At 54.5% G+C, this 25,159-nt stretch overlaps 2 protein-coding genes across 3 annotated transcripts; both read right to left on the bottom strand.

Annotated features, from left to right (window-relative positions):
* Nucleotides 1–789: 789 nt before the first annotated feature.
* Nucleotides 790–1,830, bottom strand: FOXS1 (forkhead box S1). Its single transcript, XM_040981134.1, has one exon. It carries the CDS (start codon nt 1,828–1,830, stop codon nt 832–834), a length of 999 nt encoding a protein of 332 aa, XP_040837068.1. The 3' UTR covers nt 790–831.
* A 9,954-nt stretch (nt 1,831–11,784) lies between these two features.
* Nucleotides 11,785–18,814, bottom strand: DUSP15 (dual specificity phosphatase 15). 2 transcript variants are annotated; one of them, XM_040981133.1, is made up of 7 exons: nt 18,803–18,814; nt 17,932–17,965; nt 16,454–16,536; nt 14,784–14,833; nt 13,974–14,048; nt 12,775–12,946; nt 11,785–12,057 (listed from the first exon to the last, which is right to left on the bottom strand). In XM_040981133.1, the coding sequence occupies exons 1-7, from the start codon at nt 18,812–18,814 to the stop codon at nt 11,785–11,787; spliced, it is 699 nt and encodes a 232-aa protein (XP_040837067.1). The 2 variants fall into 2 exon arrangements, with proteins under 2 accessions (XP_040837067.1, XP_040837066.1); XM_040981132.1 differs by lacking the exon at nt 18,803–18,814 and adding an exon at nt 18,508–18,528.
* Nucleotides 18,815–25,159: the final 6,345 nt, after the last annotated feature.

Genomic DNA, 25,159 nt, shown 5'->3' with positions numbered 1-25,159 from the left:
ATGTCCTCAGAGTCCTCAGGAGACCCGGGGCCTGGGGGCCTCAGGAGAGACCGCAGTTGGTAAGGGGGATGCTCAGATGGACACAGGCTCTGCTTCCCATGGGATCCCCATATTTACCATGAGGTCCCCTTGTAAACCGTGACTTAACACGGCCCTTGGCCTGCTCCGGGGTTCCACAACAGTCCTGCAGGCCACAGTCACACAGACTGGGTTCTGCTTCCTCTCTGCCGTTCACTGGCCCTCCGGAGCCAGAGCTGGCAGGCCCCAGGCTCTGGGCCTCAGCTGCCACCACTGCAGCATGTGGGACAGAGCAAGGCCACAGATGGTCACTGCCTCCATGACTGCCCAGGCTGGGGGCTGCCGAGTTCCAGGATCCCAGGCTCCAGAGTTGGGTCCCCCAGGCCAGCTCCCCTCCCTGCCCCCATGTGCTGCTCATTCTTCCCCAGCGCCTTTGGGAAACTCCCTGAGAAAGTCCCCTGCAGGGAGCAGGCCTCCTGGGTGGCCTTCCTAGCAGGGGTCCCATACAACCACAGCTGGCCTCGCATTGATGGGGCACCCTGGTCTCAGCCTCCAATATCCAGCAAGTGCACTCTCACCCTCATCGTTACATAGCTTTATTGCACCAACAGCCACAGAGCAAATTCAAGGGGCTCCCTCTTTCCCCCACCCACTCCCAGGTTATCCAGAGGCCCCACGGCCTGGCTGAGTGTCCACAATTTCAATCCCAAATTCCTGTCCTGGGTGTCCTTGGCCCGCCATGACTGGGTCCTTGAGAATTCCTCCGATCTTGGAGCCGGGCTCGGCCTGCAGGCTGCAGTTGGCAGGCTGCCTTCACTCAAAGAAGAACATTCCTGGTGTCCGATAGAGGCAAGGGGTCAGCCCCAATGGGTAGCCAGGGGCTCCCTGCCCAGGCAAACCCCCACTGACCCAGGAGTCCTTGGGGTCAGCCGGCAGGGACAACGGGGCCCTCAGGGAGGCTGGGGGGGTGGATGGTGCAGGGGAGGGGGCTGCGGCTGCCAAGAGGTGCTCTAGACCCGGCTCGGCCCCCATGCAGAAATTCAGCGCCTGCAGGCGGCACTGGTAGCTGCTCCCGATGCTGCCTGACTCCGTGGGCAAGACAGGTGCAGGGGCCTTGTTGAAACTCTCGGCCTCTGAGAATCCAGCAGGAAAGCCAAACGCGGGGCACGAGGAAGGCGAGGGGGCTGTGGGGAGCTCCCCTGGGCAGGCGGGCTTGGGAACAGACATCTGTTTGGGCTCTGGCAGTAGCTGAGGCCTGGCGTCGGTGCTAGCTGGGTGCATGCCCGCTGGCCAGGCTCCCAGCAGACCCCCGAAGCTCAGGCCCTTGGGGTCTGCGGGCCCTGGTGGAAGTGGGCATTGCCTGTTGTCGGTCACGCTGCTGGGGCCACCTGGGTCCTGGCTGGCAGTTCTGGGGGGTCCGCGGCGTGCCTTGGGGAGGCCCTTGGTGCCCTCAGCACCTGTCCGTCGAGTGAAGCGGCGGCGGCGGCGCAGGAAGCTGCCGTGCTCGAACATGTCGTGGCAGTCGGGGTCCAGCGTCCAGTAGCTACCCTTGCCGGGCTTGCGGTCGTCGCGGGGCACCTTGACAAAGCACTCGTTGAGGGACAGGTTGTGGCGGATGCTGTTCTGCCAGCCGGGTCGGTTGTGGCGGTAGAAGGCGAAGCGGCCCATGATGTAGCGGTAGATGCCGCTGAGGGTGGCACGCTGTCCTGGGGAGCTCTGAATGGCCATGGCGATCAGGGCGATGTAGCTGTAGGGAGGCTTAGTGGGCTCAGCCGAGGGGCCCGAGGGCTCGGGCGGAGGCTGTTGCTGCATGCTGGCTGGGCGGGAGTGCTGTCCAGGGCTGGCGGCCGGTACAGCCTGGCCAGGCTGGTTAAAAGCGTCCCTGGTCCAGCCTCCCAGCCTGGAAAGGCAAAAAGGGGTGGGCCGACCAGGCTGCCCTGCCTTCCCTTCCTCCTCCCTGACCCACGCCTCCCTCAGGCCCAAGAGGGGTGGGCAGGAGTGGCCAGGACTTGGAAGATGGGAACCGCTGCCCGAGATGAGGAGGTGGGAGGCACAGGCCCGACGGAGACCTCAGGCCCACACATGGTGGGTGGCGGCAGTTGGGGAGGGGCAGGATGTGAAACGAAGGAAGCGAGGCAGAGATGAGAGAGAAAGGCATAGACATAAAGAAAGAGAGATGAGATGGACAGACGAAATGGACAGAGTCACGAGCCAGGACACAATAGCTGGAGAAGCTTAGAATCCCAAAAGAGGTGCCAAGAGGGGGAGCAGGAGGCATTGAGACACAGGTGCAGACCCAACAGGGAAGGGCAGGGAGGCAGGTACACCCAGCAGGGTCCCCACAGCCCCTGAGGTCCCTGCCCTTCCTCTCCTGCAGGCCTTGGTCTGTCTCCTGTCCCCTGTAGAGAAGAGCCCTTGGGCCACAGGGTTTCCTGACCCAGCCCTGGTGTATGCCCTGGGCACAGAGAACTGAGGAATCCACAGCTGCTGGACCTCCCCCCCGGCGCCCTCTGGTGACTGGTGTGGGAAGAGCAGTTCTCTGGGCAGCTACCCTCTCCCAGGTGGAACCGAGGAACCTGCCGGGGCCTCAGTTTTCCTCTCTGTAGAATGGAGCTCTTCCATCATTCCTAACCAGGTTCAGACTCCCTAAACAGAACTGGCACTCGAGGAGAGCCCAGCACGGAGCAGGGGTCTGAGCATGGCTGTGGGCTGTCATTTGGCTGGGGCCACACCCTGCGGCTCCAGGCCTTCTGAAGGTGGGGCAACATGCTCCCTGATCTCACACCTCCCCATGTCTGGGCCACTGCTCCCAACCAGACCGACTCACTTGGTCCCCAGACCAAGCCTGCTCAGGAGGTCTTCACGGCTTCCTTTGAATGGATAAAGGACAGGAGGCTCAGGGAAGAGAAGTGGTGCGTCTGAGGCTACACAGCTGGTTTGGGACAAAGCCAGGGTGGGAACTGAGGATTTGTTGACTCCGTAGTGCCATCCCTTCTGTGAGGGCTGCGGGGGGCTGACACTGGACTCCCGCCGTGAACCCCAACTTGTTTGGCTTCTCCACCAGCCCTGGGAACCAGGACAGAACAGGTGCTTAATCAATGACAGATGCAGCCTCTTAATGACGATGTTGGCTTCAGTGAAACTTGCAGATAATGACATTCAGATAGGTTAGTTACAGAATTATAGACTTATTATTTATAGAATCACCATGAATCTGTAACAGAATCAAATAATTGTAAACATAAACTTTATAACATTATATATTGTATATTATCCATATAAACATAAGTGTTTGCACATATTTATATATCGCATAAATATAAAATTGATAACATTGTATGTTATCAATATGCTCTTATGTATATATGTAGACACTGTAAATATAACCTAAATATAAATTATATAGATATGTAAATATATGACACATACATATAATAGCAGGTTAAATGTAAATATATGTCCTGTTACATCTAAGTATGTTTTAAATTATATAATTGTGTTTTATTTAGTATATTTTAGAATTTATCTGGTTATATATTCATTATATATATTCATCACAAAGACTTCTGTATATATTTAGAGATAAGGATGCACGGATAGGATTGGATTGGACTGGATGTTGGCGTCTGTAAATATGAACCCTTACAAAAAGGTGGGAAAATAGAACGGAAATGTAAACAGGTGTAACCCGAGGGGAACGCAGTTCTTCCATTGGCCGGCAGGGGGAGACCGGCACCTAATGTGGGATCCCCGTGCTTGACGCTGGAATTGGCTCTGGAGGGGACTGACTCAGCCGTCAGACAGTGCACACTGCACACACCAAGGGCTCTGAGAAGGGATCGTCCAAACTTGCATATACAACAGAAACAGGAAAATCACCCCAAAATTATGGAAGTGGATTCAGACGGAAGGGGCCAGAGCTCAATGGCCACCAGTGAGCATCTGGCAACTGTAAAAATAGGGGGCAAGTCTAACACTTTCCTAGTTGACACCAATGCCACTTTTTCAGTATTGTGCAAAGACGCTGGTGCCCAGCAGGCCGAAACAACTCCAGTACAAGGAGCCAGGGGCACCCATGAGTGCACATGGACTTCCACCCTGACAGGTCAATCTTGGTAAAGACTGCTATGCCTTTTTTTCTTATAATGCCAGAGTGTCCATATCCAGGATTTTTGAGCTGAGATTTGCTGCACAAAATCACAAAGACTTCTGTATATATTTAGAGATATGTGTCCCTGAAATTCTTGGAAAGTGAGTCAAATGTGGAGTTTGGATAAGATAAACCAGTAAGAATGACATGATGACTGTCCCTTTGAGAGAGGCGGGCCTCCTACGACAAGAGTCGAAGAAGATGCTCAAGGAAGTGCCCTCCTGTATCAACTCCAGCTGCAATCGCCCACGGGCTGGGCTGGAAGCAACCTGCCAGGACTGGCAAGCCATTACCCCCTGGTAGTGGTCAAACTCAAAACTGCCACACCTCCAGTGAGATGAAACGGTGTCCCACGTCCTGGATATCAAACAGCGAACGGGGGCATTTCTGTGCATATGAAACAGTTACTGAAAGTGGGCATATTAGTTACGTGCCAGTCTCCCTGGAACTCTCCCCTGTTGCCAGTGAAAAAGCCACATTCACAGGATTGTCCTCCAGTATAAGATTTGCCAGCTGTGACCTCTAAGTCATGGACACACATTCACGTCTGTTCCTAACCCTTACACATGGCTTCCTCCCATCGACTCATGTTTGTTATTCTGTTCTGATCTCAAGGATGCGTCCTTCACCGTCCCTTTAGCTCCTGTGAGTCAGCCTATGTTGGTATTTGTGTGGGAAAAGGTTAGGCCAGGCAACCCACCTGGAGTTGGGTGACCCAGGAATTCAAACATTCCCCAACCCTCTTTAATGAAGCGCTGCATTGTGAGTTAGAGCTGTTCTGCTCGACAATTTTACAGCCCAGCACCAGGCGCTTTTGTTAAATCAACACTGCATTCGTTTTCATCAAACGGCCGTCAACCCTGCCACTCTTTTGCCTGAGACACGGGCTACTCCTCTGCATTCTTTTTTTTTTTTTTTAAAGATTTATTTTTATTATTTTTTCATTGGAAAGGCGGGATATACAGAGAGGAGAGACAGAGAGGAAGATCTTCCGTCCGATGATTCACTCCCCAAGTGAGTGCAACGGGTCGATACTATGCCAATCTGAAGCCAGGAGCCTCTTCCGGGTCTCCCACGCGGGTGCAGGGTCCCAAAGCTTTGGGCCGTCCTCGACTGCTTTCCCGGACCACGGGCAGGGAGCTGGAAGGGAAGCGGGGCTGCCGGGATTAGAACCGGCGCGCATATGGGATCCCGGGCGTGCAAGGCAAGGACCTTTAACCACTTGCGCCACTGCGCCGGGCCCTCCTCTGCATTCTTAACCAGATATCTTGGCCACTATCTCCTTAATATGTTAGGATTGGACTGATGTGCCTCTCAAACACCCTGGACATGGCAGGGGCACATGGAGAGGAATGACCGGGGTGCAGGGCTGGCACCACACAAAGGGATGAAACTGCCTGTCTCCTGCACTTTTATTTGCTCTTTCTTTCCCTCCATCTCTTCTTCTGCCCTTCCTTCCATCCATCCATCCATCCATCCATCCATCCTTCTCTCTCTTCCTTCCTCCCTCCCTCCCTCTCATCTCACATTCTTTGATCTGATACATAAAAGAAAGAATAAGGTGACGGGATAGCAGATAACGGGCATGGTTTGCTTTCTGGAGAAGTGTGGGAGGCATTCCTGCCCGCTGCCCCAGACAGTGTGGACACCCCGTGATTTAGAGAACTGTACGTAAGCGGCAAAACTATAAAATGTGTGATAGTGATGAAGAAGAAAGTCTTCTTAAATAAGATGTCAACAGCGTGATCCATAAGGCAGTGTCTGACATGAAGGTCTAGAACAAATGAAGAACTTCTGCAAATCAGGAAGAGTGGGTGCAACCCCTGAGGGAAACCCCCCGCAAAGGATGGCAATTGGCACTTTGGGGGACAAGAAAGTAGCCTCCCTCAGGTAGAGGGAGAGGTGCTCAGGCTCCATGGAGCCCAAGAAATTAAAGTAAAAAGATGCGAGGCTGCCCAAGGTGGCTGCGTGGGTAGAGGGAACTGGGCCCATGCAAGAGGAAGTGAGGGGGCTACATCACAGAGGGTGCTCAGAAAAGGTGTCTGCAGAAGTTGCCCTGGGCTGTGGACACTAAAAAAGCCACCGTTTGTGTTACGTGCCAAGGGCAAGCCCTTCTGAAGTTTGGTTGCCTGTCTGCAGGTGTCTATAGCATCCAACCTCTGAGAAGGTTGGCTGCTGTATGCAAAGCAGTTGGCATAGGTACCTGGCATACAGTCAGCGCTTATTTCTTGCAGCATAGTCATTGTGTTGTGGATGTGCCAACTCTAAGATTACATGAGCATTGACAAGAGGGACCTTGCCTTGTCCACTGCTGCATCCCCAGGGCTGGTGCCTGGCACCCAGGAGGTTGTCTGCTGTGTCTGCTGATGGAGCTGAGGCAGAGTCTGGAGCAGCCCTGGTGGGAGGAGCAGCTTAGGTAAACGCCTGGGAGTGCAGGAAGCTGGGGTGTAGGGTGGGTGGGAGTGTAGGATACTGGGGGTGTAGGATGCCTGGTGCATTTGGGGAGCCAGGCTGGAGTCAGGTACATGAGTTTAGGGACACCTGTGCATCCAAATCCATTCTCATTACCCATGGTGGCTGGGCTGTCTCAGGTCCCCACAAACATGCCATGCTAGGTGCCATGAAGAAAGACAGGGCTGAGCTCCTGCTGGGGAAACAGGCCTTGTGTCTCCGTGAACTGTCAAGTTGAGGGGCACGCTTGATTGATGAGCACTGACCGCAGGGCCAGCCTTGCTGTAACTCAGGCCTGAATGGAACCTACCTAACGAAAATTTTCTCTGTACGGTACACCATAGCTTTTTGGGGAGTCATCTTTCAACAGTCAGGGTGACCCTTACTAGGCAGCCGAGGGGACACTCACTTACAGAATGACAGGAGGCAAAGGCAGGCTGAGTTGCTTTGTGGGATGTCGGGCTCGGATGCTGCCAGCAGTGAGTGTTCCCTTTGAGAGGGCTGGACAGATTCTGAATGGCTGAGCTGATGAATGGCTGAGCCCACGATCCAAGCGCTGACCCAGGGGTGACAGATGAGTGTTGGTGAGGAAGAGATGTGAACTGCAGGATCTCTGAGTCTTGGGGATCCACTGTGTATGGGGTGAAGGGTCCTTGAAGAAAAAGGCACAGGTGGAAAGCAGATCCTAAAGGGGCTTGGCGCTTTACTCCATGCTTAGGGCCCAGGCGTCAGGTGTGGGCGTCAAGGGCAGGCTGGGGATTGGTTGGAGTGGCTGGAGGATGGAGAGGCTCAAGAATGTTCCTCATCTGAGTAACAGCCTACAGCTTAAATATTTTTTATTTATTTATGTATTAAAATTTTTTAAAGATTTATTTTTATTATTTTTTTATTGGAAAGGCGGATATACAGGGGGAGAGACAGAGAGGAAGATCTTCCGTCTGATGATTCACTCTCCAAGTGAGCGCTTCGGGCCGATACTATGCCAATCCGAAGCCAGGAGCCTCTTCCGGGTCTCCCACGCGGGTGCAGGGTCCCAAAGCTTTGGGCCGTCCTCGACTGCTTTCCCAGGCCACAGGCAGGGAGCTGGAAGGGAAGCGGGGCTGCCGGGATTAGAACCGGCGCGCATATGGGATCCCGGGCGTGCAAGGCGAGGACCTTAACCACTTGCACCACCGCGCTGGGCCCTAAAATTTTTTTTATTATAAAGGCAGATTTACAGAGAGAAGGAGAGTCAGAAAGATCTTTTGTCTGTTGGTTAACTCCTTAAGTAGCTACAACAGCCGCAGCAGAGCTGACCCAAAGCCAGGAGACAGGAGCTTCTTTTTCTTTTGTTAAGATTTGATTTATTACAAAGTCAGATATACGGAGAGGAGGAGAAACAGAGAGGAAGATCTTCCGTCTGATGATTCACTCCCCAAGTGACCGCAACAGCCGGTGCTGCGCTGATCTGAAGCCAGGAGTCAGGAACATCCTCCAGGTCTCCCACCTGGGTGCAGGGTTCCAAGGCTTTGGGCTGTCCTCAGCTGCTTTCTCAGGCCATAAGCAGGGAGCTGGATGGGAAGTAGAGCTGCCGGGAGTAGAACTGGCGCCCATATGGGATCCGAGCGTGTTCAAAGCAAGGACTTTGGCCACTAGGCCACCATGCTGGGCCCATCAGGAGGTTCTTCTAGTATCCTGTGTGGGTGCAGGGTCCCAAGACTGGGCCATCCTCTACTGCTTTCCCATGCCATAAGCAGGGACCATGATGAGAAGTGGAGCAGTCAGGACATAAAGTAGCTCCATATGGGCTTCTGGCAGTTGCAAGGCAAAGATTTAGCCACTAGGTTATCATGCTAAACCCAAGCCTACACATTTTAAGGGACAGACCATGGGGCTGGCATGGTGGCTCAACAAGCTAATCCTCTACCTTATAGTGCTGGCATCCAATATGGGTACCAATTTATGTCCTGGCTGTTCCACTTCCCATCCTGCTCCCTACTGATGGCCTGGGACAGCAACAGAGGATGGCCCAAAGCCTTAGGAACCTGCTTCCACATGAGAGACCCCAAGGAGACTCTTGTTTCCTGATTCCTGGCTTTGGATGGGCAGTGAATGGAAGATCTTCATCTCTCCTTCTCTTTGTAAATCTGCCTTTCAATAGAGGGGACAAATCATGTATCCATCCACTCAGCATATGTTGAACACCTGCTATGGCCGGGTCCTGTGCTTTGTGTGACCACCCTCAGGAAGCTTAGGTGTGCAGGAGATGATGTGGTACCCAGGTATTAAATGGACAAAGTTGTCCAGGGATGGCCAGGCGAAGCACTGAGCTGGAGCTCAATTGATGCTTGCAGTAGGTGAGTGTGTGAGGGAGGACGGGGAAGTGGCCGGGTGAGGGTGACCAGAAGGCCCTGCAAGCAGGGACAATGGCAGGGGCAAAGGTTTCATGGAGAGAGATGTGAAAGTGTTGTGACCAGAGAGGGCAGGGAATGGCAAGCCATGAGACCAGGACAGGACCATGAAGGTTGGCCAGCCATGAGCCCACCAGATGCCATGCAGGCCATAGGAGAATTCAGGCTAGTGGGGTCAAAACTCTAGAAGTTTTGCCTGGAAGGCTTGGGGTGGGAAGAGTCAAGCTGAGGCCACAGGGTGCAGGGAGCCCAGGGAGTCCCCAGGGGCTGTCCCCTGGAGAGCCAGAGGAAGTCAGCTCTGGTGGATGGGCCAAAGGCCTGCCCCTGTGGGAAAGGCCCCCAGGAAGTGGTCACGGGCAGGATGAGGCATGGAAGAGCAGGGAGAGACTGGGGTTCCGGTGTGTGGTTTTGCTGCCGAACTTGGGGGTAGAAGTGAGTGTCATGAGCTGAAGAGAGTGGTGTTGGGGATGTGCTGAGCCTACTGGGATGGCTGGGCCCATCCAGGAGTTGGCATGCGTCAGGCTGGTGGGTTTGGGGCTCAGAGGGGAGAGCTTGTAAAATGAGTCTAACGAGGCCAACAGAAGAGGAGGGTGAAGGCTAGAAAGCAGGTGAAGAGGAGGGAGGGGCCTGCAGGTGCACGCCCCCAGGAGTCACCAGAAGTGAAGACATGACCACCATCATCCCACCCCTGCCTCCTGGGCGGCTGGATGGACAGATGGACAGACAGGGGCTGGGAAGGAGGGGGTTAGCAAAGAGGACCTTCGAGGAACCAGAGATAGCGATGTCAATGTTTGGATTGGTGGCACTGGCTGCTTCCTACTTAGGGTAAGATTGCAGAGCTCCTGGGAGGGCCTGTGTGTAGCAGGGGACCAGCAGCCTGGGAGATGAGGCTCAGGCTGCCAGGCCTCTCCCCTCCACCCCCCAGGAAGGTCAGTACTGTGGGCATGGGCAGTTCCCAAGTGGTCGAAAGGTGCCACGTTGTTTGGGGTAGGGAGGTTGAGGGAGTTGCTGTTGGATGGCATCTAACTTCTCTGAGCTGAGGTAGGGAAGTGGGATAGCTGGATCAATGAGAAAGGTGCCACCCAGGGTGCCCAGAGATGCAGCCTGGTCTTGTCCCTGCACCTGTCAGTTCTGCCCAGCCACCTGGCAGATTGTTTGGGCAGGAGGCAGTGACCAGTATACACTCCTGACCTCCAGCTCAGATCTGCAGAGTCGGACCAGGCAGAAAGCACTGTGGGATTCTGACCCAGGGTAGGGGTGTTAGAAGGGGTTCCATGGGCTACACAGATCATCTCCTTAAGTCTCCACAATGACTGTCCACACAGACCCCTTGCCTGCAGCCTCGGGTCCTACATGGGCGTGTGAGGTGGGCGTTTTGGCCCATTTTATTGTTAGGCAAGCTGAGCAGTGCGCTGTGTGGCCTCAGGGCACTAGCAGAGGAATGGGCCTCCAGTATTGCAGCATCTGGCTTGAAGTCCTGGTCAGTCTCTGCCTCTAGCTTCCTGGTCACTCTGGTCCTGGGAGGCGGTGCTGACGGCTGACACCACTGGTCCTGGCCAAACAAGTTTGAGATCCAGAGAGAAAGCTCCTAGTCTGGCCTGTCAGAGCTATTGTTCCAAATTATTTAAAGATTTATTTTAATTTTATTGGAAAGGTAGATCAGATTTATGGAGAGAGAGAAATATCTTCCATCCACTGGTTCATTTTCCAAATGGCTGTAATGACCAGAGCTGAGCCGATCTGAAGCCAGGAGCCAGGTATTTCTTCCAGGTCTCCCACGTGGGTGCAGGGTCCCAAAGCTTTGGGCCGTCCTTGACTGCTTACCCAGGCCACAAGCAGGGAGCTGGGTGGGAAGTGGGTCTGCCAGGATTAGAAACAGCAGTCATATGGGATCCTGGCACAATCAAGGTGAGGACTTTAGCCACTAGACCACCGTGCCAAGCCCCAAATAAATAAATCTTTTAAAAGAAGAATGCACTCTAGTTGTGAAGAGCCGTTCCCATTAGCTGGGGAAGGTTCTGCTTGCCAATCACCTCTCAAACTCAGGGACCTGCTTCCTAACCCTTGTTGCAGGACTCATCAGCTGACAATACATCTAGATGTCATTGCTCCAAGCTGTGTGTCCTTGGACTAGCCACCTGCCCTCTCTGAGCCCCAGCTTCCTCTCTGAGGTTGACATGGTGAATGTGGTAAAATCTCAGGGGTGATAGGCACCGCCTTACCCTACTAGCTAGTATTTGTGCAGATGGAAGGGGTGAAAGCTGGGGAGGTGGCTTGAGGTGCTTTCCTGGAGACCAAGGCCCAGGGAGTGGACAGGAGCGCCGGAACTGTGGTGGGGAAGGGGACAGGCCCCTCGGGCAAGCCAGCTGTCTCGTAGCCCCCCAGCTATCTTTTAGGAACCCCTGTTGGAGTTCTGCTCCCCAGCCTTCACTTTCACGACCAGAAGGCATTCAGATAGGCCTCTTTTGTGTCTCTTTAATATCCTCCAGGCTCGCCCATCCCCTGCCGGCACCCCACCCACTTCCCTCTCCTCTCCGCCTTTCAGGATGGAGGCCCGAGGTCCTCCTCCAGCCCAAGGTCTAAGGCACCAGGTGGCTGCAGCAGGCTGGGCCGGACGCACGCATAGGTGGAGACGCACACACCGCAGACGCAGACGAGCTCGGGGTCGGACAGGGGTTCCCACGGCCCTTGGGCTCATGCTAGCTGGGGGAGGCCCCACCAGCCTCCGAAAAGGACCCGTTGGCAGGAGAGGGAGCCGCGGGTGGGGTGGGGTCCTCATTTGCCCCCCTTGCGGGCCAGGCACCGCGGGAGGCAAGAGAAAGTCTGTTTGACGCGCGCCAGCAGCGGCAGCGGCCGGTGGCCTTCCCGGGGCGTGCGCGGGACCAGGCGCTGCAGGGTGCCCTCGGAGGCGGACGCGGGCGGCGGGGCGGAGGCGGCCGAGGTCGCCGAGCCCTGGCGGCAGCGCTTGCACAGCGGCAGCAGCGCGCGCACCTCCTCGTCGTCGCGGAACGGACTCTCACCGAAGCGCTCCTCCAGCTGCCTGCGAAGCTGAACACGGCGAGGGGACGGGGTCAGAGCCAAATTCACGACCTCCCGCACCTGCCTAAGTCTCGGCCCCATCCCCAATCCCCCTCTCTTGAGCGATTTCTGCTCTCCCTGAACCCACTTGCCTTTAACACTGGAAAAGTCTGCGTGTGCCAGACAGACACCCCGCCCTCCAACCCCACTGCCACGTGCACAGTGGGACCTGAGCTCGCCGCCCCCCACCCCGCCCTGCCCAAACTTAGCCGTGTGTTCACTTACAAGGGTCCCAGGACTCCATCCACTGCCTTTTCCCAGGGTGGCGCTTCCTGCCACCTGCTGAGCCTGCCTATGCTTCCCCCACCTCCCATGTTCCTCATAACAGAAGACTGACTGGCTGCAACCCCTCCAGAGACCCAGGGCTGCAGTGGGGCGCTGGCAGGCCTCCCCACGCAGATCTGATACCCAAGTGCAGGCATATTCCCACAGGGGAGCAGGCAATGGGCAGCGTGGGGAGACCTGGTTAGGCAAGGGGCCCACGGTCTGGTCTACATTTAGACATTTCTATTCCAGTGACAAAAAAGGCGGAACAGTTGACTGCTGGAATAAACTACACCTGGGAGCTGGATTAGCCTAAATTTGAGCCTCCCCCTCCCCGCAAGGAAACACCTGCCAGGTGGGAGGCACAGCCTGGAAGAGGGGCCTCCCACCCTGGCTCCACACCCACCCCACCCCAGTACCCACCTTCCGGGAACTCCCCCAGCCAAACTCTTCCAGCTGTTGCCTAAAGCCTGGGTTAGGGTTGGCGATGGGCCTAGTGGCCTTGATAGCTTCCAGCACTTCTCGCCAGCCTAGCCCGGTCACGGTCATCACATACGCGGTCACAATGGTGGTGCTGCGAGAGATACCTGCAAAGCTGGGGTCCCCAATGAAAACTCCAGGCTTTAGGTAAGCTCCACCGTCCTCCTTGGCCCTCCCACCCTCACCCCAGGCACCCTATCCTCACCTCTGCTCCCCAGCTCACCTCCACTACCATCCCTCAGCTGCAAAGGCTTTGCTAGGATCTGTCTTTCCCATGGCCAGGCCTTTGTTCATGCTGGACTCTCTGCCTGAAACATCTCTTGCCATTCTACACCAAAGGCCTGGGTGCAATATCCATTCCTTCCACAAACACTTCCTGATCATTTGTTCTTTTCCGGGTGCTAGGGCCTTAGTGGGGTAGTTAGACAGGCCTGGTGTCCCCAGGAAGGACAGTGTGGCTGGAGCAGTCAGACACTGACCAGAGAGACTCTGGCCAGCACGGACGACCTCTTTGAGGCTGGGGGCAGGGAGGGCGGGATGGGAGCTATTTAGGAACAGGGGACAGTGCAGGAAGCAACATCAAAAACTTCATCTTGTAAGGTAAGCCAAGAATGACGTGGAGAGTGAGTGCACAAACGGGGCAAAGATTTGCAGTACTAGAGCAGGAATGGGAGAGAGGGAGGGTGGGAGGCAAGAGGCAGAGTTACAGAGAGAGAGAGAACTTCCATCTGATGGAGCACTACCCCAAAGGAGCTAGGCCAAAGCTTGGAGCTTCATCAGAGGTCTCCCATGTGAGTGGCAGGGCCCCAAGTACTGGCAGCCAGACTGAACTGGCATGGGGTAGATGTTCCGTGACGATGCCATTTGCAGGGCCAGTGGCACGTGACAAGATGGAGCCATCCCAGCACCCTGGTCTCAGAGCCCTCCCCTGCTCCATACCCCCAGCAGTCTAGTCAGGGCCACGTGTCTACCCCCATTTTACAGATGAGGAAATTGAGTCCTAGGGACACTCGGGGTTGTGGCAGCCACACACAGCATCTGGATTTGAGCTTCTGGCTGTCCCCTCCCAGATTAATGGCACGGCTGGGAGAGCATGGGGCCACCACCCCATGTCCCGTCCCAGCTCACCCCTCCCAGCTCACCAGTGCACCAGGCAGCTCCCCCCGTTGAGGCGGCAACAGTGGATGAAATTGATGCACTCTTTGAAGTGCTTTTTGCTGGAGAGGCAAGCAACAGGGTAGAGGGGCACTTGTGGGGGCTTGGCTCTGAGGAGGTGTCCCCTCCCCATGGGTGGGATAGCAAGGGACAGACAGCCCTGGGGGTCCTCAGATCAGCCGGCACCTGCAGTGACCAGGATCCTATACTACAGAAAGAAGGGGGAGGATCTCAAACAATTCCTGTGAAGTCACATCATCTTTCAAGTCAGTTTTCACGTGCAAAACAATAATGGTCAGCAACAGACGGGGAGCAAACTCCCCAGGGGCTGAGAGCTCTGTCTGGGTCCCTCCCAAGCTGGTGGACCCTGGTGCTAAGAACACTGAGATCCTGTTTTCGGGGGGGTGGCCCATGGTGACATGCCAGGCTGTGCCTCAATCCGCAACCGGCAGCATTTGAGCTTAGAAAGCCTCCTGGTCTTTGGCCCATACATTATCTTAGAGGGGTCAGAAACTTGTTCAAGGTCATGCAGTAAGGAAACGGCAGTGCCTGGCAAGAGCCCAGCTGTCTAGAGCCCAAGGTCAGGAACAGGTTGTGCCAGGCCCTCTCTGATCTACAGGCGCAACTGAGCTCACGAGACAGGGTACCTTCTCCCTCTCAGAGCTCTGGGGTGGCTCAGAGTCCCAGCCAGGGACCCTCTTATGTCTGGGTGACCCCTCAGGGCAGCACCTCTCTTCCCCTCTAAACAGGAGGCAGCTGCCATCTATCCATTAGCGAGCCCATCCAGGGAAACTTACATTGGTACCTCGGGGGTATCAGCCACTGGGATGCGAAGATAAGTGATATCCTATAAGGACAAAACACACTCAGGCATGACCCTAAACCCCCATCCTCCTCCCTCTAGCTGCCCACACACTGTGCGACCCTGCCCAGTTCCTGCTCCCTATGGGCCACTGTCATGCTCTCTGGCCAGTGAGAGTAGATGCCACTTCTGTGAGCCTAGCAGCTGTGACACTCTATAATTCCAGAACCTTCTGAGCAGATGGTGCCCTAACCCCCATAAATGACATAGATAAATGCCTGGTTTCCATGGACCCTTTGGAAGAGCCTTGGTAAAGTGACTGGCTTCTGATTGGGATTTGAAAACCACATGGTGGAAAGGACAGAGCAGCTAGGATTGTCTTCAAAAGCAACAAGGGTTAATGAAAACAAGTTTGCATTTCATGAACTAAGATTACTAGAAATGAGGGATACAACTGTGTGTCATTTTCCTAGCTGACTTGCTGTGATCGCCTTGGCTTCTTAAGCCCAGAAAGACGAGGTCTGCCGGGGATTCTGAGGCTCCCACTGCTTTTCTCAAGCTTCCCCCTTAACCCTTGGCCAGTTCAGGTGGCTCTGTTCGGGTGCACCACTGGGCGAGGGATCACAGAGTTTCATTTGTCCGTGACTTGGTGTGAAATTCCAGCCCTTCTGGAATTCACCTTCCCTCAAGGTCATGAAATCCTGTATCTTTTGCAAGGCTTGCAGTTTCCCTTTGCAATTCATTTGGCCTTGGGTTTGCACGGTGTTGTCCAACCCTGATGGGTCAATTTGATGATGGACGGGAAGGGACAGGAACTGGTGAGAGGAGGGTCAGCCTGTGGGAGCCCGGGGCTCGGTAGCAAGTACTCGCTCCCTTCTACAGGGACTTGACCCCCTTCCCGTGCATCCTGTGGGGACTGTGTCCTCCAGCATATTCCAAAATCACTCTGCTAGCCCAGACATTTCTTCTTGGAAGGACGCTGAAGATCACAGGTGATTGCAGCTTCCTTTAGAGACCCCTTAAAGCTCCCACCACAGGGACAGACTGAGGCCCAGAGAGGACAAGAACATTGCCAAGGTCATCAAAAGGCTACATGGGGATGAAGTGCCCCCTGGCCACTGGACTCCACCCAGGGGAGTCTAGACTTCCTGCCTTCCTCCTCGAGTTCCTAACAGCCCCTCTCCTACCTTTTCCAAAGCCCAGCAGGTGTCAGCATCGGCAGCTCCAGGGAGGACCATGCTGGACCATGTGCAAAGCAGTCTCCCCATCCCTTGTCCCTCTGTGTCCTTGCCATGGCTTCTGGGCTCACAGACCAAGGATGCCCAGCCAGTACATCCATTTGGAATTGTCCAACCGCGTGAGGCCATGGGAAGCCAGCATGGTAGCCTTTTAAAAGGTCCCGTGTGAGACCCCAGGGGTCTGATGGCCTGTGTTCAAATCCCAGCTTTTTTGAGTTGTGTGCCAGTGTGTTCATTTACCTCTCTGGGCCTCAGTTGCCAAATGGGGTTGAAAATTAACCCCATAGTTAACAGTCCCATGTGAGGACCATGTGAATGAACATGAATCCAGAAGGTTGCCTGGGACCCAGCATGTTGTTGCTCCTTCATCAGTGGGGGCTCCCACCCCGTCCACTCAGGCCCAGCCCTGGGAAGGGAGAGGGGGTACCTGCAGAAGAGGCTGGGGTGACTCATGGATGGAAATGATGTGTGTGATCTTATTCCGGCCCAACTGGTCTGGGTCTTTGGCATCTGAAAGAAACAGACAGGAGTCTTGAGCCAAGCTGGCAGGTGTAAGGCTTCTGTATCCCTGATGGCCAAGTACAGGGGGAGCTGGCTGCCCAGCTCTGCCCCCACTCCGTCCTGGGGTCCATGCCTGCCTCTGCCTGCTCCTTCCCCTCCTCCTGCTCCACACACCACAGGCCCTGCCCTGCCCCCAGCCAGGCTTTTGTTTTGCTCCTGGGACACCCCTGGATAACAGCTCAACCTCCTGCCTGCTCCCCTCCCCCACTGTCTTGCTCTAGCCTATCCTTGAACCTAGCAATTCTCCTTTCGAGGAAGAGTGTTGGCTGGCTGTGGAGTCCGTGCTTATATCAGGAGTCGGACAAGAGCGAGAGCAGCCTGTCCATCAGAAAGGGCCTGGCGAGGTCCTGGGGCATGTACCCTATCTCCTATGTCCACTTCCTCTTTCAGCACCCTGGCTGTGGCCTTGGACTCTGTACCAAGGGCTTGGCTTTCCTGAGGTCTACTCACTCAAAGGGGACCCAGAGCAGGCTTTGCCAGACACAGAAATCAATGCAGCATGAGCTGCTGAGGCAGTGCCCGGGGGAAGGAGAGGCCCAGAATATCCAAGGAGCTCCCTTTCCCCCCACCAGCCTCTCCCTGTCTGAAGATCCGCTCTCTGACTTCACAAACAGAAGTGACTTCCCACTTCTAGGCCCCCAGATTCCACATCAGCCTGGCTCTCACACATTTTCTATGGGCCGATGCTCAGGCTGCCTGCCACCCTCTCCCCTGTCACCCTTCTGGTTCCCCACCCAAGCTGGAAACCTGGAAAGGCAGGGATGGATGGAATACTGGTCCCCTAGCCAAAGGCCTCAGCACTGGGTCCCAGCAACTGCTGTCTGCAAGGGCTGTGGCTGGTGTGGGCTGTTGGGACCCAGGACTTGCTTACAGAATAATCCAGCCCTGGCTCCCTGAGAACCAGGCTGTGGAGGCAGAGTGCTCAGCCTCCTCGCTGGAAGTGATACCCCAAAGAGACAGAAGAGACTGGCGAGTCTTGATGGCTGGGAGGAGGCCAAGGCAGGAGCAGGTGCACACTCAACCCAGATCCACAGCTCAGATCCTAAGCCCTTGGCACTGCCCCTCTGCCCTCCTGGGAGGAAGGTTGAATGGGGGGGTGTCAGTGTTGGGCTCTTCAAGTTCCCTTCCTGCACCTTCAGTCTTGGGGTCATTCCTAGCCAACCCCTGCAACTCCTCGACCTCCTCCACAAGCCTGTCCTTGCCCCCTCCCAGCCTGGCATGACTTCCCTGGCCCTTGCCTCGTTGCTGAACATGTCTAAGGTCCTTGGGCCAGGCATGAACAGCAGCTCCAGGCCTGGGGCAGGCAGAGTGCCATGGCCATGGCACAGAGCGGACAGTGCTTACCAATGAAGTTTCCGAGGTAGAGTCCAGGGAGTACCTAGAAGAAGGGCAGGCAGGGGTCAGTGGCTTGGCTGCACCCTGCTCCCACCCTCAGGTGCCTGTGCGAGGAAGGGACCCTGGGACGCTTGTCTGTCTCCTGGTTTGCCTGGAGTTTAGGACCTCTAAGAGAGGGGCCTAAGTGTTGGGGAGGGTGGGAGAGGGGTAGCCTAAGGAGGGGTGGGATGGGGAGGCTTGGGGAGACCCCAGACCTAGGGGAGAAGAAAGAGGAGAAAGGAACAGAGTGCAGAGAGAGGTGAGCTTGTTAGGCTAAGGGTTGCATGCGGGGGTGCGGGGGGATCCCTTGTTAGACTATGGGGGTGGATAGGGAAGGAGGGGGTAGTGGGAGGGTTATGACTGAGGGATGCAGGGGAGGGAGGCGGGGTGGGTGGGATGTCAGAGACCAGGGCAGACAGTGACAGACACAGCAGGGGCAGTCACAGGGAGACACCCCCACACGCGCTAGTGGCACAGATACCAAAGCAGCCCCAGGGGTCCCAGGTGGCCAGCGACCTAGCCAGGGTCACCACGGCACCCCCCTACCTTGGTCATGCCATTCCCCATGGTCCCAGGCCCGAGGGGCCGGGTGTACCCCCAGCTCCCAGCCGAGGGGGCACTGAAGTCACAGCTGCCCTGCTGGCCCAGGCCAGGCGCCTGGAGCCTGGCGGGGACCCGGAGGTCCGGCGTCCGTGGCTCTGCCCAGCCCTGTTTAGCTTCCACCGCTGTCGCCGCTGCCACCGCCCGCCGACCCCCGGGCCGGGAGGGAAGTGATGGAGCCGCTGCTGCTGCTGCTGCTGCCGCCGCCACCGCCGCCACCGCCGCCGCAGGCTCCTCCTACCCCCTCGGTCATGTGGGGCCCCCCCGCCGTGGGTCGTGGCGGGGGGCCGGACAAAGCCCCAGTGTGCCGAGCCCACGGGCCGCAGGACAACGGCAGCTTGTTGGGCCCGCGAGGGGCGCCACCTCCGGAGAGGGGGCGGGGGCGCCGCCCCCACCCTGGCCGTGTCAGGCGCGGGCGGATGGGGGATGCAGCGGGAGAGCCCCCTCGGAGGGCCGGCCAGCAGGGCCCTGACTCCCTCGCTCCCATCCCAGCTCCGGCCTGTTCTGCGCCCTTGCCTTTTCCTGGAGCAGCGCGATGGGGCTGCCCTCGGGTGGCTGAGGTCTCAGAGGGCTCTCTGCGCGTGAGATTCGGTTGGAGGGGAGAGTAGTGGATAATTCATCATTCACTCTTCTTCACTCCCAGTCACCCTCCCAGCCCCCCACCCATCCAGCTGTGTGCATGGACCATCATACCTCTACCCAGCCATTCTTCATCCATCCTACATCCGTCTACTCATCAATCCATCATCCTCCCATTCATCCATTCACCACCCATCATCCTTCCCTCCCTGCCCTCCCTCCCCCTTCTCTCTCTTCCTTCTGTCCCTCACCGGCTCTTTCTTCCTCCCCTTCCCTCCCTCCCTCCCCTCTTGCCATCCATTCTGGCTTCTGTAGGAAGGGTGTATCTGGAGCAACTCTAACCGCCGTTAGGAGTCCCAGGAAGTCAGAAGTGGCTATGGGGACAGATCAGTGTGGAGGATTCCATGCCTCTGGGCTCCTTGGGAGCAGAGCAGACCATAGCAGGTTGTGGTTAGGGACAGAAGACTGAATGAAATGTGGAGGCCCTGGAGAAGTTTCCGTGGGCTTTCACTGACCTCATCTGTGTCTCGGGATGTTGGGGGAGCACTTCCTGGCCAGCAGGACCAAAACATGGAAGATCATCTCCGTGACCATAGAATGTGAGTGATCAATGACCAGGTGCTCCTCAGGAAGTGAAGTACAAGTGGCTGCACAGCCTTCCTCTTGCAGTATGCCCTCATCCCCCATCCTATGCCTCCAGCCCCCAACCCTGCACTCCCGTCCCACCTCTCCAGCCCCCAGTCCAACCCTCCATCCCCAAATCCTTCACCCCAACCCTCCATTCCCCAACCCTCCATCCCCCAAACCATCCCTCCAGCCTCACCCCTACCTTCTATTCTAGTATCCCCCATCCCCTAAACCTCCATCCTTCCATCCCGACCTCCTGACCCCTCATCTCTCCATCTCCATCCCTCTGTCTCCAGCAGATGCCAAGGGAGGGGCATAGGACAGAGCTATCTGACGTGGTGTGATTGAAGACAAGGCTTTTTTCAGATACTTCCTCATGTTTCTCCCTCTCTCAAGGTCACAGTGTCCGTGGGGATACCTCTCAGCTCCCTCTGTGTCCAGGATCAGCATTATAAAACAAGCTATTCTGAGTACCTACTGAGCACCTGCGTGGCAGGGACTGGGGACGCAGTACTGGGTGCGATGCTTCCTGCCTTCATTCTGGACCAGCACTCGCATTAGCAATGGAATTCTGGCCACATGTGTGACTTACATTTCTTGGTAGCCATTTGGGAAAGAAGAAAGAAATTCATTGTTTAACCGAGTGTATCTAAAACATCATTTCATTATGTAGTCAATATTTTAAAATCTCTAGTAAAATTGTAAAAACCCTATGAAGTGTTCAAAATCTGGTGTGTGTTGAAATAGAGCACATGTCGGTTCAGACAAGGCACATTCCAAACATTGAAGGGCTGGAGTCAGGAAGGCTCTGGCATCCAGTATGGGCACCGGTTCAAGTCCCGCTGCTCCACTTCATCTTTTTTTTTTTTTTAATTGGAAAGGTAGATATACAGAGAGAAAGATCTGTCTGCTGATTACTCCCCAAGTGGCCCACAATGGCCAGAGCCGAGTCAATCCGAAACCAAGAGCCAGGAGCCTCTTCTAGCTCTCCCACGCAGGTGCAGGGTCCCAAGGCTTTGTGCCATCCTTCACTGCTTTCCCAGGCCACAAGCAGAGAGCTGGATGGGAAATAGAGCAGCTGGGTCACAAACTGGTGCTCATATGGGATCCCAGTGAAGGCAATGTGAGGATTTAGCCACTAGGCTATTGCACTGGGCCCCACTTTTAAAAAAAAATGTATTTTTATCAGACAGACAAAAGCTACAGAGAGAAGGAGAAACAGAAAGGAAGGTGTTATGTTCGCTGATTCACTCCCTAAATGGCTGCAATGGTCAGAGCTGAGCCAAGCTGAAGCCAGGAGCTGCTTCTGGGTGTCCCACATAGGTGCAGGATCTGGGTCCAGCATCACTGCCCTTTCCTGGTCACCAGTCAGCACTCGCTCCCTCCAGCCCCTGCAGCCTCTCTGCCAACCCTGCTCCTGTTCGCTTGGTCTGCAGTCCCTTCCCAGCTACCCCCCTACCTGGCCACCCCTCCTTGACAGACACAGGCTCTGTTTGTTTAGAACTTCACTGTTGCACATTCCCAAAGCATCCCTTGCCTTCGGATGACTATGCTTTGTGGTTTTTGTTCGGAAAAAAATACTTAAATACAAATAAGAATACATTGATCTCTTTGCTTCAACTGTGTTTAAATCAAATATTTCACCATCATGAATTTGACATGTATCTTTCCATATTTTAAAACTTATTATCTAGACTCTTACATGCTGGAGCATCTTTTTGTATCTGTGTTTCTTATGAACTTGTATCCTTAACATTGTTTTGACTACTCTACAACTTTACTTACTTGATAACGGGTTTGGGGGATGTTCCCACGTTGACAGCTAGATCACTTTTATAATGCCATTTATTAGAGGATATGTTTCATTTTATTTGTGCATCAGAACTCAGTCTGGGTCTCGCGTACGGGTGATAGGAGCTCAGGTCCCTGGGCCGATTTCTGTTCGTTTCCCAGGTGTGTTAGCAGGGAACTGGGAAGGAAGTGGAGGGAGCTGGGAAAGTTGGAGTCACAAGTAGAGGCTTAACAAATTGCACCAGCACACTGGTCTCACGTGACTTCTCGGATCTCTTGTATTCTTAGGAGTGCTGCAGGGGACATCCTGGCAGGATCAGGGTTAACAGGGGAACTGCTGGGCTGAGAGAAACCTGCTTCAGGAGGGATTGACAAATTACCTTTCCAAATGCAGCACTTTGATATGACACCTGTCTCCCACGGGCTCTCACAAGCACCACAGTGTGGTTTGCACTCTGTGTTACTACAACACTTCACACCAACTTCTCAACTGGCTTACTGATCACTGGGCTTTCCTCTTGCTGCTGTTCTTTTTTTCTTCTTTTAAAGATATATATATATATATATATATTAATTGGAAAGGCACAGATTCACAGAGAGGAGAGACAGAGAGACAGTTCTTCCATCCACTGGTTCACTCCCCAACTGGCAGCAATGGCTGGAGCTGAGCTGATCCAAAGCCAGGAGCCAGGAGATTCTTCTGGGTCTCCCATGTGGGTGCAGGGTCCCAAGGCTTTGGCCCATCTTCCACTGCTCTCCCAGGCCACAAGCAGGGAGCTGGACGGGAAATGGAGCAGCCAGGACATGAGATGGCGCCCATATAGAATGCTGTGCTTGTAGGTGGAGGGTTAGCTTGCTGAACTATCCTGCTGCCCTCTTCACTTGGCTTTCTCTTGCTAAAAAATGCTCCCTATTGATTTCTTTTGCCCGTGTTTCTTGTCTTTTCGGAGTTGAGTGAGCGTGTCATTTCCGTTCCGTGTCCTACCAGTTCCTTAGCACCATCCCTGTTACCCATGTTGCGGAGGCCCCCTTCCACCCCGGCCCCTCCGTAGCTTGTTTCTTGGGCTTACTATTCCTTTTGTTACATGGCAGCAGTTTAAATTTGGAGATTGTTACAGATTTTTTTTTCCTTTTAAACAAGATTCATCCAAAAGGCAGAATTACAGAGAAAGAGGAGAGAAAAAGAGAAAGGAAGAGAGATTTTGCATCATCATCATTAAGTGGGTTGAGCCTCTAACATTTCTAGGATCATCAGCTCATGACTTCAAAATGTGCCTGGGTTGGGGAGAATTCTGTTCAAACATGGGAAGAACAGAGTGTATGTGCTGGGGGCCAGAGACGCTGCTCTGCCTATCGAGTCCTATTTTGATCAGGGGAAAATAGCAGGGATTCTAGAAACATACGTGTGTGTGTGCGTGCGTGTGTGTGTGTGTGTGTGTGAGAGAGAGAGAGCGCTTAATGCTTCCCTTAAAACCAGAAACAGTTCTTGGTCACTAAGCCCGGCCCGGGGGGTGGGTGCTTCTCCTGGGAGGCTGAGTTGCATAAGCTGAGTTGGCTCTTTCTCTGCTGCCCAGCCTGGCGTGAGATCCGCCCTCTGCATTCTGCCGCCCACCACCCGCATGAGACGCCAGACTCATGGGGCTCTTGGACTCGGAGATTCCAAATCTGTGAGCCCAAACAATTCTGGTTCCTTCCTAAGCAGCTTCTTTCTGGTATTCCAGTTAAAGTGACAAACAAGCTGAAGGATATCGTGCTTCAGAAATCCTGGTGGATTTGGATTTTTAAAAAACTCTCTTTGATATAGAGTCTTTGCACCCATGAAAGCAGTATAATCTTCCATTTGCTCACACCTTATTTAATGCCCTTCAGTAATGTGTTAACAGTTCTCTCTGTGAAAGTTGTCAGAAATGGAATGGCATTGCCCGTGTCAACCCTATACAGATAAAGGGTTTTTTTTTTGTTGTTGTTGTTGTTTGGAATAACTGCTTGACATTAACTGTCACAAAAACCTCTACCGGAAACACACGGCACAGAGGCCACCACATCTGGGATAAGATGTGGCACATTGAGGATTCCTTCCCAGCAACTGGATGTTCAGTCTTGGACAGATGACATCCTGGTGCTAGTCACTGTGGCCACAGGTGATTGTTTAAAAATAATCCTCCTCTTTCGGGCCTTTCAAAGCTTGCCCCTGGGTGGTTGGGGGGACGTGTGGCCCAGCGGTCAAGTGGCTGCTTAGGACACCTAATGCCACACAGGAGTGCCTGGCCTAAGGCCTGACTCCTCCGCTGGTGTGCAAGCCTACAAGGCAGCAGGTGAGCGCTCAAATGCTTGGTCCCTGCCGCCCATGTGGTAGGGTGGCACCGAGCTCCCACTTTCTGGTCTGGGCAAGTCCTCGCAGTTGCAGTCATTTGCGGCATGAACTAGCAGGTGAAAGATCTCAATGTCTTCCCCTGTCTCTCTTTCAAATAAAGTAAAAGTACAGAGACAAGAAGAAATGGAGAACTAGGAAGCAATGGTTTTGCCCACTTTTCTCTGATCCTCATCCTTACCACCCTGGTCAACCCTGTAATCACCATCAAGTAAATAAAATAAATTTGATTTTAAAAAAGGTATGTTCTCTTGCTACGGCCTCCTTGAATATGGCTGTAGTTTACCAGTGTATGCATATACATTGCAATGCTGTGGTAGTCCAAATAAATCTAATTTTTTTTTTTCTTTAGAGAATTTCTCTCTCACTTTCTTTCTCCTTGCCTGTTTTGCTATTTAGGTTGATCTCTCCATGAGACTTGAAACGTCACAAGGGCAAACACTCTGTGGGTGTTTATTTGTTTCAAAGACCGAGTGATGAGGCAAGAAGGGTGAGAGAGACAGAGATCTTCCATCCACTGGCTCACCCCGCAAATGGCCATAACAGCCAGAGCCATGGATGGCAGAGCTTCAAGCACTTGGGTCATCATCTTCTGCTTCCCCAGGCCCCTCGGCAGGGAGCTGGAAGCACAGGATTCCTGTTTCAAACCAGCACTGCAATATCACAGTGGCTCAACCGACTGTGCCAGCAGCAGGCTCGCTTCTCTTGGGTTTGTGAGTGGAAGCAGTGCTGGTGGGCAGCCACGGCAGGTGCTGTCATGGAGGCAGGCAGCAGCGCCGGGCACACAGGGAGCAGGTGCAGTGAGTAGGAGCTGGGCTCTGCGGGCCTGTGCTCAGGCAACTGCAGGATTGTATCCAGGAGGACTTGAAAACAGGTGGATGTCTGCTGAGAACTCATCTGGCCAAGGGTGGCAGCAGCAGCGGCCACTTTTTAAACATTGTCATTCAAAAATTATTTGAGAAAGTGAGCAAATGCTCCCATTTGCTGCTTCACTCCCCAAAGACCTTCAACAGCCCTCCTCCCTCCCCCTGCCCAACAGGCCAAGAAGGCAACAGGGAGTCAGAACAAAATGCAGGTCTCACCTGTGCATGGCGGAGACCCAACCACTGCCTGGCACAGGTTGCATTAACAAAAGAAGCTTGTGGTGCGCGGTGGTGCTGGGTGCAGACCCAGGCGCTCTGATGGGATTGCAGATGTCTTAATCAGTGCCTTGCCTGCCAGGTCAAATGT

Source organism: Ochotona curzoniae, unplaced genomic scaffold, assembly GCF_017591425.1.
Source record: "Ochotona curzoniae isolate NIBS_2020 unplaced genomic scaffold, NIBS_Ocur_1.0 contig_3520, whole genome shotgun sequence".
NCBI lineage: Eukaryota > Metazoa > Chordata > Mammalia > Lagomorpha > Ochotonidae > Ochotona > Ochotona curzoniae.
The sequence above is the reverse complement of the archived record's forward strand: the minus strand, read 5'-3'. Positions and strand labels throughout refer to the sequence as shown.